Source organism: Vigna angularis, chromosome 3 (assembly GCF_016808095.1).
Source record: "Vigna angularis cultivar LongXiaoDou No.4 chromosome 3, ASM1680809v1, whole genome shotgun sequence".
NCBI lineage: Eukaryota > Viridiplantae > Streptophyta > Magnoliopsida > Fabales > Fabaceae > Vigna > Vigna angularis.
In genome coordinates, this window is record NC_068972.1 from 25520348 (window position 1) to 25535613 (window position 15266).

Consider the following 15266-nt stretch of genomic DNA (forward strand, 5'->3'; position numbering starts at 1 on the left):
TATTAACCTCTGAACAAGTTACACTAATGGTTTTCTTAATTGTACATGATTCGACTGTAATCAAAGACATGCATAAACCTTAAACTAAACAACAAATTGACGCTTCAGCCTGAAGAGACTTGTTTTGTTTTTCATTTTCTACCCTCTTCATTTCACAGTTTGTTTTCCTCGTGCAAATAATTCACTGAGAGAGGAGAAGAATTATGGAAACACAAATGCATGAATCAGATAAACAAGTAATAGGGAAGGCAAAGAAGGATGAGAAAAATGAAGGATTGCAAAGAGAAATAATTAGGGTTCGAAAAACGTATCATCTTTGCACCGTTGACAATGTAGTCAAGATCTGAAGTTAACGGAGGGTACGGAATATGCGGCGGCAATAAGTAGTTCGGTTCGTCTGGTGTCCCCAGTACAGGAGGTAGCAAGCAGTGAATAACTCCGTCTCCACACGGTGGCCTTGGCGGTGGCGGCGGTGGGCATTCAACAACCGGTGGTAAAGGTAATGGCGGTGGTGGGCATTCAACAACAGGTGGTGGAGGTGATGGCGGTAGCGGGGGTGGAGGTGAGGGTGGCGGTGGAGGTGAGGGTGGCGGCGGAGGTGAGGGTGGCGGTGGACATTTTTTTTCTGGGGGTCGGATAGGGGGTGGAGGTGGAAGCTTGCACTCATTGCACATTATGCTTGGAACTTGGTCTTTTCCCAATGTTGAGGTAGTTTGGGTGGTGGTGGTGGCTGATGCAGTTAATGATAGGAGACAAATAATGGAGGAGAAGGAGAAGAGAAGAGGAAGATGAGCCATGTTGTTGAGCTGGAAATGGTTTGTTTCAGAGGGAGTGAAGCTGAAGAAACAAGATAAAGAGAATGAAAGGTTTTTACGAGGTTGTGTTGATGGCCGCACCATTTGTCGGTGTTTTATCTTCTATTGTCTCGTCGTGATCTTTTTACATTTTCACACAAAAGAGATGGACAAAACTCAGAGAAAGACATGCATTGGCTTTTGTAAGATATTTTTACAGGTTTATTGGTTGCATGCATATACATCGCTTTTTTGTTATCGCTTGCAATTTTAGAGAATATTGTAAAAAGAAAAACGTTTAAATTATTGCAGCAACTCTTGCTCGATCGCTAGCCAGCTGTATACGTAATTGAGTAAGATAATTTTTGTATTCATCCTATGATTCATAGTTTTTATGAAAGGATGAGTTGTCAAGTAAAATATCTAAGAAATGAATGGATTTAAACTTCATAAAAGTTTATGTATGAATAATTTGATATGTTTCATAAATTAAAACATTGTTAAAATTAGAAAATTATCATATTACTTTTATTATAAAAGTAATTAAAATAAAATATAAAAACTGTAAATTATATTAAAATGAGATATGATTTATTATTTGAAATAATAATAAAAGTTAAAATAATAAAATAATATTGAAATAAAATGTGATTCATAATGTATGATTGTCCGGTCAAATAAGGATCATAATCCCAATAGCTAAGAACACCTAGTGAGGCGGATGATCAAGTAACATAAACCGAATGGTTAACTTTAAATAAAAATTTAGATTAAGAATGATTTGATATCAAAGTATTTTTTACAAATAATTTCTTAGTTCAATCGACGACTCGAATGAAACCGAATGACAACTTGAGTGAAGTAAAGGACAAACACTTATTTAAACAAGAAATTACACAAACCAAGTTTGGAAAACTGTTAACATCAATCCCACATGTCTAATAAAAAATAAATCCCTACAATTTACAAATTTGTGTTGATTATATCAACCTCTACCCCAATCATTTATAATATCTTACACACCTAAATTTATTTTCATTATTATATCTTAATATTGACTTAATACAAACTAATAAATGTCATAAATTAATATCGTTATTGAATTTGTACTAATTTTTTTAATATAAATTTTCATAAATAAAAAAATGTAATAAATCACTTTTACGTCCAAGTTGGGAGGAAAGAGGTTCGATTTTTATTTTTGGGTTAAATTTTTCAAATCTTATATACAATTTTCTCTCATTCATTAACTATGTTATTTTTATGGTGTGTGCACAAGTTATAATTACACATGGCTTGAATTTACTTATATAATTACAATACTATGCTGCTTTTTTTTTCATTGATAACTTAATGAACTTGGTCCAAATATAAGCTTACGAAATGATTTTTTTATGTAAAGCTGGGTATAGTGAATATAATTTTTCTCAAATTTGGCATATATATATATATATATATATATATATATATATATATTATATTTGTATTCAATAAAAGTTTGTTAATAATTTGGATCATAAAAAAATCATTAAATAAATTAAGATTATTGTATTTTATTAATTAATTTATTAAAGTGATTTGATTAATTAGTTCTAAATAAGGATATATATGTCAATACAGATTTATTGTGTGGAGACTATAAGTAAAAATTTAGTTTGTGAAGATTCAAATTAAAATATTGAAATATAAGAAAAAATAATCAACAAAGATTACATTATGATCATCATTTGTGAACACCTATAATTATCTATGTTCCTTTCTGTACCAGTAGGGATCGAACGTCAAACAGGTCGGACGTCCACGTAACCACAATGGACCCAACAAACTACCCTTCTGCTTACCATCAAGAAGGGTTGGGTTCGGTAAGCCGGACGCCCATACGTCCACGAACACGCCCACACGTCCACGATCATGCAACCTTACCGACTTGCCACCTGTAGAAACAACAACTCGTATGAAGCCGGCCGGCCATACCGCTAACCAACCGGGTTGCCTATATGGACCGGCTGGCCATAGGGCCAAACCTCGCAAGACCGGCCGGCCACATCGTTAATTAACTAGGTTTAAGGTAAGTAGCGGTTAAAAGCTATTGGGCTGAATTTGGACCGTGATTAACTTTTCACTAATCCCAAGCCCATGGCGAAAACTATAAATACAGATCCAGGGTAAGTGGTAGATAGGTTGCATTTACTGCACATTTATTACTGTTCGATAGAAAAAGCCATTGCTCTCAAACTGACTTTGGCATCGGAGAATCTTTCGCAGGTCTCCCACCCGCACACAGAGAAGGAAATTGAGGAGCGAGGACGGAGGGTCGGACATACGGAGTACGAGTAGAGAAGGACGTGGAGACATTGGACGTCGCAACCCCTCACATCCGAAACATTTGGCGCCCATCGTGGGGCCGTGTAGTTTTAAAAACCTAATGGTGACCACGAGGAACATGAGCACGGACGACCTGATTGAGATGATCAGAATGTTACAACAAAAGATGGACGAGATGCAACAGCGCCACGAAGACGAACTGGCGGCTGTTAAGGTGATTGTGAAGCCCGGATAGCCCGGGAGATCGCCGGGAAGGACGGGGAGGACGAGCGGGCAAAGGAGAAGGGAAAGGCCGTCGCGGAGGAACGTACGAAACACGACAGCGGACGCGACAAAACCTGGAGGCCGACGGAGTCCGAGGCCGAAGGGAGTAAGGCCAAATTAGTGCACGCGGAAAGCGCCGCGGAAGACAGGCGGATGGTGGTGAAGCCTGAGCCTTCATCCACGCTATTGCTCCCCTTTGCCCAAAACATCATGGATGTCCAAATTTCGGAGCAATTTGTCACGCTGCAATTTAAGATGTATGACGGGACCACAGTTCCCGAGGCCCACATCAAGACTTTCTCCAACGCGATGGCGTTTAGGACCGGCAACGATGCCATTTGGTGCCGGGCGTTCTCATTGTCATTGGAGGACAAGGCCCTTGAATGGTTCAACTCTCTGACCCCCAATTCCATAGTGAACTTCGCCGGCTTAAAACGACTGTTTATCTGACAGTTCGCGGCCAACAGCACACAGGACCTGACCGTGTTCGAGTTGGTCACCCTGAAGCAGGGTAAGGAAGAAACGCTAAGAGCGTTTATGGATCATTATCAGAAAACCGTCCGGCGAGTGAAGGCGTTAAGCCCGGAGCTCGCCCTCCATTACATCCTCCCAGCAGTCAAGCCCGAACCATTTAAAGATAACGTTTGCCGACGGGCTCCCAAAACTATGGAAGAGTTGAGGGAGCGTGCGGCGGACGAGATTAGGGTGGAAGAGATGAAATTGTCATACAAGAAGGAGGTCCAGGAACTTAGGGGGGAACGGGCGGATGCGGGAAAGTCGGGCACCTCGGCAGGAAAGCCGGGCGGCTTCAAACAGAAGGAACCACGGCGAGGACCCTGCTTTCAGCAGTACACTCCCCTGAACGCCCCAGGGAGAAGATCCTCCGGGAGGCGCTAAGCGCGGATTTGCTTCCCGAACCTGTGAAGCGGCCTACTCCGTCAGGCACGGACGGGAGCAAACATTGTGCCTACCACAAGAACATGGGCCACACCACAGAAGAGTGTGTGACCCTGAAGGACAAAATTGAAGAGTTAATCCGGGCGGGGAAGCTCAAGAAGTACATTCGGGATGACCGCCCTCAGGCACCCGCAGAGCGGCCCACCCAACGACCGGCGTACAGGACCGACAGGTCTAGGAATGATCGGGCCGAGCGCCCCCGCTCCGAGCGACAACGAAGCAGGAGCCGCAGCAGAAGCCGCGAACGTCCCCTGCGGGGGCATATTAATACCATCTCGGGAGGCTTCGCCGGGGGAGGATCATCTTCGTCCACCCGGAAGCGCCACGTACGGGCCTTGTAGTCCGTGCACTCGGTGGACAAGCCCCGCCGCACGATGGCGCCCATCATGTTCTCGGATGACGACTTCCACGCCCCCGACCCCGACCAGGATGATCCAATGGTCATAACGGCAGAAATCGCCCGGTACGGCGTGAGCAAAGTCTTGGTCGATCAGGGAAGTTCGGTGAACATCCTCTATTGGAAAACTTTCCAGCAGATGGATATACTGGAGGACCTTATCGTCCCTTACAACGGGCAGATAGTGGGCTTCGCCGGGGAAAGGGTGGACACCAAAGGCTACGTAGAGCTACGCACGAGGTTGGGGACTAGGCGGTCCAGCGAGGAAAAGAGGGTCTGGTATTTGCTGGTAGAAGCAAATACTTCCTACAACGTGCTGCTGGGCCGGCCATGCCTTAATGCGTTTGGAGCAATCGTGTCTACCCCCCACCTTACAATGAAATACCCCTCCGATAAGGGAACCATATGCACTGTCCGGGCAGATCAAAAGACGGACCGAGAATGTTACGCCGCCGGTCTAAAGCTGTATACCCGACAAGGGAAGAGGAGGGCGACCGGTTCCGAAGTAGCCATGGCCGACCTCGATCCGAGGACGAACAAGGATGACCGGTTGGAACCTATGGGGGAGACCCAACCCATCCAAATAGGGAAGGATTCTTCCTAGACGACTACCATGGCGCGAGGTTTGGAGCCCAGAGTAGAGGAGGAGCTTAGGTCGCTCCTGTGGAAGAACATAGACCTGTTCGCATGGACGGCGGCCGACATGCCGGGGATCCACCCCTCGGTCATGTCCCATAAGTTGGCACTGTTCAAGGAGGCCTGTCCGGTGGCACAGAAGAAGCGGCGGATGGGCGAGGAGAAGAGGAAAGCCGTTGAAGAGGAGGTAGGAAAGCTGAAGGAGGCAGACTTTGTCAGGGAAGTCACCTACACCACTTGGTTAGCCAACGTGGTGATGGTAAAAAAGAAGGGAGCCGGCCCCGTATGGGACGCCGAGTGCGAACAAGTATTTCAGGATGTTAAGACCATCCTGCTTAACCCGCCCGTGATGAATCGCCCTGTGTCGGGAGAAGATCTACATGTCTTCTTGGGCATGTCGGAGTCGGCCGTCAGCGTTGTGTTGATCCAGGAACGGCCCCAACCAAGGCTGGTGTACTTTGTCAGCCGCACTCTCCTGGATGCATAAACTCGCTATCAGCAAGTGGAGAAGGTGGCGCTGGCTTTGCTAAATGCGTCAAGACGGCTCCGGCCATATTTCCAAAGTCACCAGGTGATCGTCAGAACCGATTTCCCCATCTCCAAAATCCTTAGGAAATCGGACCTGGCGGGGCGCATGGTGGCATGGGCAGTAGAACTGTCAGAGTTCGGCCTACGATACGAACCGAGGGTGTCGGTCAAGGGCCAACACTTAGCGGATTTCGCGGCCGAATTACCCCCCACCAACCAAGAAGAGTGGAGTTTATACGTGGACGGGGCGTCCGGTAGGTCGATCAGCGGGGCCGGCGTAGTGTTGGAGAGCCCCAACGAATTCTTGTTGTAGCATTCCTTGATATTCAAGTTCAAGGTCTCCAATAATCAAGCGAAATACGAGGCCCTGGTGGCTGGCCTAGAGTTGGCAAGAGACATGGGGGTGAAGAGGATCACCTGCTGGACGGATTCCTAGCTGGTCGTCGGCCAGATGAATGGCGACTTCCAGGTGAAAGAAGAACAGTTGTTGCGATACTTCCATCGCGCGACGGAATTGGCGAGGTCATTCGACAAGGTCGACATCCAACACATCCCAAGCGAAGAGAATACCCAGGTGAATATGCTGTCCAAGCTCAGCTCGGGAAAAGAGAAGGGGCAACTAGTGACTGTCGTACGTCAAGTACTGCTCCAACCCTCAATCGAGTGCCTGGCGGTATCAAGCGAGGAGAAGGACTGACAGTCCGAGATCAGGGAAATAATGTCCCGGCAGGATGACGGACGACCCGTCAAGCCGAGCGAAGCAAAGAGGATCGCCCGCTACCTACTGGTGGGGGACAACTTGTACAGGAGAGAGTTCTCCATCCCCCTTCTCAAGTGCTTAGGGAAGGAAGAAGCACGCTATGTGATGGACGAACTCCACAACGGTATCTGTGGTTTTCACACCGGATGGCGGGCTTTGAAAGCCCGGGTGATGAGAGCAGGGTATTACTGGCCGACCATGGAAGCAGACACGAAGACGTTCATCTAGAGATGCCTCAGTTGCCAGGCGCACGCCAATAACACCCACTTACCTCCTCATACCTTGCATACGATTGCATCGCCATGGCCATTTGCTCAATGGGGCATGGACATTGTGGGACCATTCCCCATAGGCCGGGCCAAGAAGAAGTTCCTCCTGGTAGTCGTGGACTATTTCACTAAGTGGGTGGAGGCCGAACCCTTAGCGACCATAACGGCCGCCTAGGTCCAGAAGTTCTGTTGGAGGTCGGTATGTCGCTTCGATCTCCCTCAAACAATCATCACGGATAATGATCGCCAGTTCATCGATAAGAAACTAGCCGAATTTTTTAAGAGTTTGGGGATTAAAAACGTCACCAGCTCTGTAAAGCACCCCCAGACGAACGGTCATGTGGAAGCAATGAATAAAACCGTGGTCGCCGAGCTGAAGCGGCGATTAGGAGAAAGAAAGGGAGCATGGGTCGACGAACTACCTGAAGTCCTGTGGGCTTACAGATGCACGCCTCATGGGACGACCGAGGAGACTCCCTTTAACTTAACATACGGCACTGACGCTATGTTACCGGTTGAACTGGGGAGCCCTTATTGCGACGACAGGTCGAAGACCTACAGCTGAACGACCAAGAGCTAAGGATCGAGCTGGATTCTCTAGACGAGCGCCAAGACCGGGCAGCCTTAAGAGCTGAGGCATGCAAGCGCATGGTTAAAAGAAAATATAACTCTAAGGTGCGAGCGAGGAGCTTTCAGGAAGGCGACTTGGTGTGGAGAAAGGTTGGAGAGGCTTGCCGAGTGACCGTGCACGGCAAATTGGCAGCAAAATGGGAGGGACCTTTTTGGGTGATCAAAGCACTCGGGAATGGAGCGTATAGACTACAGCACGCGGATGGACAACCGATTCCAAACACTTGGAACGCCACGCATTTGAAGTTTTATTTTAGTTGATTTATTCTTAAAAAGTTGTACTTTCATTTTTCGACGGTTAATTCAATGACAGGACGTCCGTTTTCTCTATAGATTAATCTTAAACAAACACGAGGAAAGCACAAGTTGATGAGCAGAGAGTTCCCCTAGGAACCACTGTCAACTTGGCCGGACGGTGAACGGAGAGTTCTTTCCGAAAGAACCACTGCCGTCCGACCCTTCAAGAAGTCCAAGTTGATGAACGGAGAGTTCCCTTGGGAACCACTGTCAACTTGGCCGGACGGTGAATGGAGAGTTCTTTCCGAAGAACCACTGCCGTTCGAACCTTCAAGAAGTCCAAGTTGATGAACGGAGAGTTCCTCCAGGAACCACTGTCAACTTGGCCGGACGGTGAACGGAGATTTCTTTCCGAAGAACCACTATCGTCCGAACCTTCAAAAGGTCCAATTTGATAAATGAAGTTCCCCCCGTGAACTACTGTCAACTTACAAGTTCAATCTAACCGCGCATAAACAAAAGTAACCGAATGAATGAAAAAAGTATTGTATTCATTAAGGCATCAAAAAACGTTTACATCAACAAAAGGACGACCTGGCCAACACTCCGGGCGGCCTCAAGAATACAAATAGCAAAAATCTAAGTATAAAAACAAAAAATCCTAATTGTCGTCGCCATCCTTGTAAAGTCCATTAAAAAAAAAATAAATAAATAATAATAATAATAATAAAATATATATATATATATATGTATATATATATATAATAAATTAAAAAAATAAATAAATATGATTGCAAAATGACAAAGAACCTTTCAGAAGTGGAATGGTGAGCAAGACACTTTTGGTGGTGAAGTCAAAATATTATTTTTTATAAAATAGTATTTTTAATAAAATATTAAAAAAAATAAATAAATAAATAAAAAATAAATAAATAAAAAAACAAAACTACTTTCAGAAGTGGAGTTAAGGGGAACAACTTTCTATAATGGGATTTAAATATTATTTATAATAAAATATTATTAAAAAAAAAAAACTAAATAGTGCCAAATCTTAGCCTATAAATAGTAAGCTTGAGGAAGGCTGAAACTTGCACCAAAAATTGAGAGAAATTTTGAGAGAAGAGAGTTGGAGGAAATTCTAGTTGCATAGGGAAAATTCTGGAAGTTTTCGGAGAACGGTTTCTAAGGAGAAGATTAAGTCTGGAATAATTGAGGGTCCTGTTGGTGGTGGTTATCCTAAAACTCTAATAATTGTCCAGTCTCAATTAGAGAAGGATGTGTTATGTGGTGAGAATAGTAGGAGGTCCTAGTCTATGTTCATAGACGTTAATAGACTAACCTTGTGGGTGATGTGATATATTATATTTGGCCATAACTGTGTTGTAGATGTCACCACAAGTGCATGACCACCCAAGACTTCCATCAACATTATATCCGGATAATAGAGTCTAGTATGATAATTGCATCTTACAAGAATTTATGGTGAATGTATTACGTATAATAATAGTGTATTGCTTTTCTTTGAATTTTGCATGGTAGCTCACCCTTACTTGTTTGTTTGTGCCGGAAAATCTTATTTTTGCGATGATCGTATAACGTTTATGTTATACGGGAGCAGATGTCGGAACGACGTCCGAACCAATACAAGTGAAGGAGGAAGCAGCAGAAAAGGAAGAGTAGTTTAAAGAAATAAATAAATAAATTTAGGAGTGTTTTAATGATGTTTAAAAAAAAATAATGTATTTCCAGTGTGAACTATGTTACTCCTAAATGGATGATTGTAATATTGTACGATGTTTATATTATTAATGAAATAATTTGTGTGTGAGATGTTTAAATTTTTTTTTGGGTGTTACAATCCTCCTCGTCATCATCTTCAACCTCCACTGCCTCGGCGGCTCCCGCGGCACTGGAGGGCCCTTCAGTCCCCGGCCCCTCGTCGTCAACCAGGGAGTTGAGGTCAACTAGAACGCCGTCAAAGACGTCCTTCTTGATGTCAAACCCCAAGGCAAACGGCTCCTGTATGCCGGCAAGGATGGACGCATGACAAAGGGCTTTGTTAAAACCCTCCTCATGTTCAAAGACGATGCCCGCCTCTAACTCAGCTATCCTCTCCCTCGCCTTGGTGAGATCGTCGGTCAGAGCTTGGTTTGTCTTGAGGAGCCCGACCTGAGAGCTCCTTTGACGGGAAACCTTGGTCTTCAGTTGGCTACACTCCTCCAGCAGTCGTTCATGGTCACCCCGGACGACTGCCAGACGGTCCTTGGCATCAGCAGATTCACCCTTGGCCTTCTCTAAGTCGGCCTCCAGCTGTTCGATCTTCTTATTGTAATCGTCTTGAGTCAGGAGCAATTGCTCCATGGTCAGCTGAAGGGAGGCAGAGTTCTTTTGCTCGGCCAAGAGTTCAGTGCGGACATCATCCGCTCCCCGACGGTCGGCAAATTCCTTCAGGTACCAGGCTAGGGAGGCCGTCCGGGTCGACATCTCCAGCATGGCGTTGGTCAACTCCCCCTCAGAAAGCGGCTCAATAAGAGCCCGCTGGGAGGAGCTCATATGGAATTTTGTCCGGTCACTCATGCTGAATGCCGAACTAAAAATGCCGCCTGGCAATGGCGCCGACGGGACCTTTTCCTTACCTTTGCGGGCTTTCTTCGACGCCGACCGAGACGACGAAACTTCTTTGTCCTTGCGACCCTCACCTGCAGGGTCCTTCCTCTTCCGCACTAAAGGAGCAACGGAGGCGGTGGCCGCCTCAGAAGACGAATCCACAAGCACGGCCGCAAGACCCGAGAGGGGATCCGGACCAGGCCCACGGTTCACGGGAATAGAACCCCCGGCCACTTCGACTTGGGGGGTTTGTTGCGGCTGCACCAAGAGTACAGGGGGCAGACGACCGGATGAGGAGGACCGCCTCACGGGAGGAGGACAAGGAGCGTTCGGTGCAACCCTTGTCCAGGCCGATGACGAGTTGGCCCCGACTCGCTTCCTGGAGGCCATAAAGTTGGATTGGCGGGGTGTAGGAGTAGTCATGAGATCTGGAAGAAACAAATAAACTCAGAAACGTTAAGATCAACATATTAAAAACAAATAAATCCAACATAACAATACCATACGGAACGCCTTTTGTTCACAATCCTCAAGACAAAGGCATTCGACCAAGTAACGGGGGGAGATCCGATGGGGGAGAGCGTTAATGGTGCGCACGGCTTCTAAGTCGGCCGGACCCAACACTTTCACAGGGAATGCTCTTATTTTCTGGGGTTCCCTCGTCCAGTAAAAAGGGAACAGGGGGTTTCCCTCGGCATCATGAAACTCATGGCGGCCGACCGCATCGATGATAACTTTAAAATAATTATTCTTGAAGTTCTTGAACGAGTCCGAGAAAGGACGAAAGAGTGTCCTATCCCGAACAGAAGTTAAGGACACCCAACCGCCGTGGGGAGGCGGACGAACTTCGAAGTAATGAAAGAAGACCGGGATCATCGGAGTGACGCCCACGGCCAAGCACATAGCTAGGAACGCTTGCACAACCACCCATGAGTTAGGATGCAACTGCGCCGGGGCTACGTTAGCCTCCCGAAGGACGGCCATTTGAAACTCTGTAAAAGGCACCCGGACAAAGAGCTGAGCGAAGACGTTGACGTACATATAGAAGAAGTCGTCCGGGCTCGTCGACCTCTTCCCATAATAAACCCTTTCATTTTTCAGACTAACTCCCGCCCGGACCAGTCTTGAATCCTCCACGTCCCGGACGATATGAGTACGGTTGACTCTCCACTCCAGGAGGTCGCGAGTACCATATGCTGAAGCGTACAAGCTAGCGCGGTGTGGAGCCTAGTCATATTCGGTCACCACGGTACCATCACTGTCCGGCTCGTAGGGGGAACCATCTACACGAATACCACCCTTAAGCAAGAAGATAGGGTTGCCGTGGATTATCCGGCCGCCCGCCGTGTCCAGAGATGCCGGCTCCGGCCCCGAAGACCCGACGGTCTCCTCCAGATAGGACGAGGAGACCAAACTAGGAGAAGCGCTGTGCTCGCCATCACCCCTCGCCGACCCCCCCGGACTCCGCCCGACGACTCAGAAGAAGACTCAATATGGACTGCAGCCATTTATTACCTGAGGGAAAAAAATATCAAGCTTGAATGAAACGGAGAAAGTGAAAAGGACGCCACCCACATCCCCTATTTATAGAGAAATTTTTGTAACCGTCGAGTGCATCCGCACCGTCGAAGGCCAGCACGATCAACGCTCCAGATTCGAAGCCGTTTCAACTTCCGCCATTGCAGATACGACACGTGTTTCCCGCCAAAAATCCAAATCCAAAAGCCCATGAAATCCGGCCCAATACCAGTCCGCTGACCCTCGCCATGCCACGCTCAAAGTCCTACGTACACTTTGTATACTAGGGCTTGGGGGGCTTGTGTATCAGTAGGGACTGGACGCCAAACAGGCTGGACGTCCACGTAACCACAATGGACCCAACAAACTACCCTTCTGCTTACCATCAGGAAGGGTTGGGCGCGGTAGGCCGAACGCTCATACATCCACGATCACGCCCACACGTCCACGATCACGCAACCTTACCAACTTGCCACCTGTAGAAACAACAACTCGTATGAAGCCGGCCGGCCATACCGCTAACCAACCAGGTTGTCTGTATGGGCCGGCCGGCCATAGGGCTAAACCTCGCAAGACCGGCCGGCCACATCGTTAATTAACTAGGTTTAAGGTAAGTAGCGGTTAAAAGCTATTGGGCTGAATTTGGGTCGTGATTAACTTTTCACTAATCCCAAGCCCATGGCGAAAACTATAAATACAGATCCAGGGTGAGTGGTAGATAGGTTGCATTTACTGCACATTTATTACTGTTCGATAGAAAAAGTCATTGCTCTCAAACTGACTTTGGCATCGGAGAATCTTTCGCAGGTCTCTCACCCGCGCACAGAGAAAGAAATTGAGGAGCGAGGACGGAGGGCTGGACATACGGAGTACGAGCAGAGAAGGACGTGGAGACATTGGACATCGTAGCCCCTCACATCCAAAACACTTTCTCTTTATTCCCAAGAGAAAATAATAAAATGAACCTATAAAAGATGAGATACAAATCATATACTAGCCTATATTGTTTTTAATTACCATGAATTATGTTTTTAGGGGAATTGAGAACCCTTCTCTTAAAAAGAAGGGTTAATAGTTTATTAATATTGATCTTTTTTGGTTTACAATCTAACATTGGATTTTAATTAGGTTAAGTTATAAAATTGCTATTTTTTTTTTAAATTTATCTAAAATTCTAGGATTTAAAGTTTGAAAATTTGGTCCAAGTTTCAATTTTGTATGGTTTAATTTTTATTTTTACACTAGTGTAAAATAGGCCGGTTTAAATTTATCAGGAATAAACTTCACTTCCTCTCCCCGCATCTTCACTTTGAAGCTGCACTTCTTCTCCTTTGCTTCTAAATCGCCAAATCAATCGTGAAAACCCTTGTGCTATTGGACCGCGACTTCTCTCTTTTGCTATATTTGGGAGATTAGGGTTCCGCGACTCATCTAGAAGCGATTGATGCTGAAATTGCGGCCATTCTCGATGAGGCTCGAACATCATACGCCACCCACAACCGAAAGCTCAAGGAACTGTCACTCTTCCGAGCCAAATCCTCTTCTTCGGTCTTCTTTTCCGCCTTCTCCAGAACCCTAACTCCTCTCTTTGATTTCCAGAGGCGCCTTGCCTCTGTTGAACGTGTCGTCTCCTTCGTCTCTGCCCTTGCTGCCTCCGCCTCCGACGAGTTCCCCGATTGCTTCCTCAAGTTCCTCCTAGCTGCCGCTACGACATCCAACAAAACAGTCAGATTCCGAGCGTGCCAGATCGTCTCCGAGGTAATTGATTCTCACAATTTCCAAACACTATTTAATTGAGTTTTCTGCACATTACTGAATTTTATTTATATCAGTCACTGAAGGGATAGTTTTATGAAGTCTGATACTGAGGTGAAAAATGCTTACAATTTCAAGATTTATGATTGCACGGAAGATTGTTAAAATTAGAGCTAATATCTCCGATTTGTTGAATTTTAGATAATATTGCGGCTTCCAGATGATGCAGAAGTGAGCAATGAGATATGGGATGAGGTGATTGAGTGGATGATGGTGAGGGTACGAGACAAGATCCCTATGGTGCGTACTTTTGCGGTTAGAGCGCTTTCACGTTTTGTGAACGACTCTTTGAACAGTGACATCCTTGATTTGTACCTCGAGGTGCTCCCTTTGGAACAGAATGCAGTGAGTGTTACAATCAGATCACGTCCATTTCTTTTTGTTTCATACTTCGGTCTAGATCAATTGTGTGGTTTCGTGTTCAGGATTTTAGTAGTTTATAGTATATTAGGTGCAATTTCTATTGAGGGTTTTAGACAAAAGCATCATATTCTCTATTGTCATTAATTAGCATGGCTTTGCATTATACTGTAACTGCTCTACGGCCATACCATTATCTCAGAGCCTGCACCTTACGGTTATTTGGGTACACTAAATTTTTTATTTTTCTATTACTTCATTGATTTGACTACAAAGATATATATCTTATGATTTTGGTGTTTGTGAAACATCTCCACCAGCTTAGTAGATGGAGATGAAAATAAAAGTTAAATTGAGTTCTTTGAACAAGTGGCCATCTGCCTTCTGTCTTTTAGAATTTTGCTATAAATCTTTGCATGAAAGGTTGGGTTCTTGTGCAGGGCAAGATGCCTAAAGATTACATGGGAATGCTTGAAAGAAAGCAATCTAAGCATTATCTGTATCATGGTACACTTGTACGCTAATTTATGCTTCATGAACAAAAGAAATTTCTCTAACATAACCTTCAAATCCTAGTTAATTTTCCCAAGTATAGAAAAACTTACAGAGTAGAGCTAGATCTGTTTAATAACAACATAAAACAAGATTCTGTTTAATAAGATTTTAAATAAAAAAATAACTCTACATATTTCTTTTTCAAATGTAGATGACAGTGAGTGTGGAGTAGTAGGAAGAGATAGGTGTGGTGAGTGTTAAAGAGAGAAAGAATTGGGAGGAGTTCCAGGAAGTGGGTTGTTCGTGAATAAAGGAAGGTGTAGTGGTTTTCCGATGCAGAGATGTTTTAATGTGAAGAAGAAAGGAGGAGTGGAGTATGTTTTGTGTAAGAAAAGAGAATGGAGAAGAGTTTATTCTATCTAGGGTTTGGAAAGTAGAGGAATGCATGAGGTGTGGTTTGAGAGTGAGTATATTGGAAGGGAAGGATAGGCGTGAAGGCTCATGGCTAGTGAGACAGAGGAATGAAAAATGAGGGTTTGGGTGTTGGGTAGTTTGTATTAAGAAAAGAAAGGAAGATGAGGAAGTATAGTAAAAGTGAACGTGAGAAAGAATACATGAATGGGGGAAGGTATCTAGGAGTGATGTTTGGGGAGGAGAGTAGTGGTCCTGAGTGT

At 45.3% G+C, this 15266-nt stretch overlaps 3 protein-coding genes across 3 annotated transcripts; 2 read left to right on the forward strand and 1 right to left on the reverse strand.

The window, feature by feature from the left end:
- Nucleotides 1-224: 224 nt before the first annotated feature.
- On the reverse strand, nucleotides 225-797 carry LOC108324586 (formin-like protein 3). Its single transcript, XM_017557527.1, has one exon. The coding sequence runs from the start codon at nucleotides 795-797 to the stop codon at nucleotides 225-227; it is 573 nt and encodes a 190-aa protein (XP_017413016.1).
- Nucleotides 798-3920: 3123 nt separating this feature from the next.
- Nucleotides 3921-4681, forward strand: LOC108324585 (uncharacterized). Its single transcript, XM_017557526.1, has 2 exons — nucleotides 3921-4159; nucleotides 4255-4681. The coding sequence occupies exons 1-2, from the start codon at nucleotides 3921-3923 to the stop codon at nucleotides 4679-4681; spliced, it is 666 nt and encodes a 221-aa protein (XP_017413015.1).
- A 7594-nt stretch (nucleotides 4682-12275) lies between these two features.
- Nucleotides 12276-14370, forward strand: LOC128195832 (uncharacterized). The gene is made up of 3 exons (XM_052874522.1): nucleotides 12276-12326; nucleotides 13339-13680; nucleotides 13879-14370. Exons 1-3 carry the CDS (start codon nucleotides 12276-12278, stop codon nucleotides 14242-14244), a joined length of 759 nt encoding a protein of 252 aa, XP_052730482.1. The 3' UTR covers nucleotides 14245-14370.
- The last annotated feature ends 896 nt before the right edge of the window (nucleotides 14371-15266 follow it).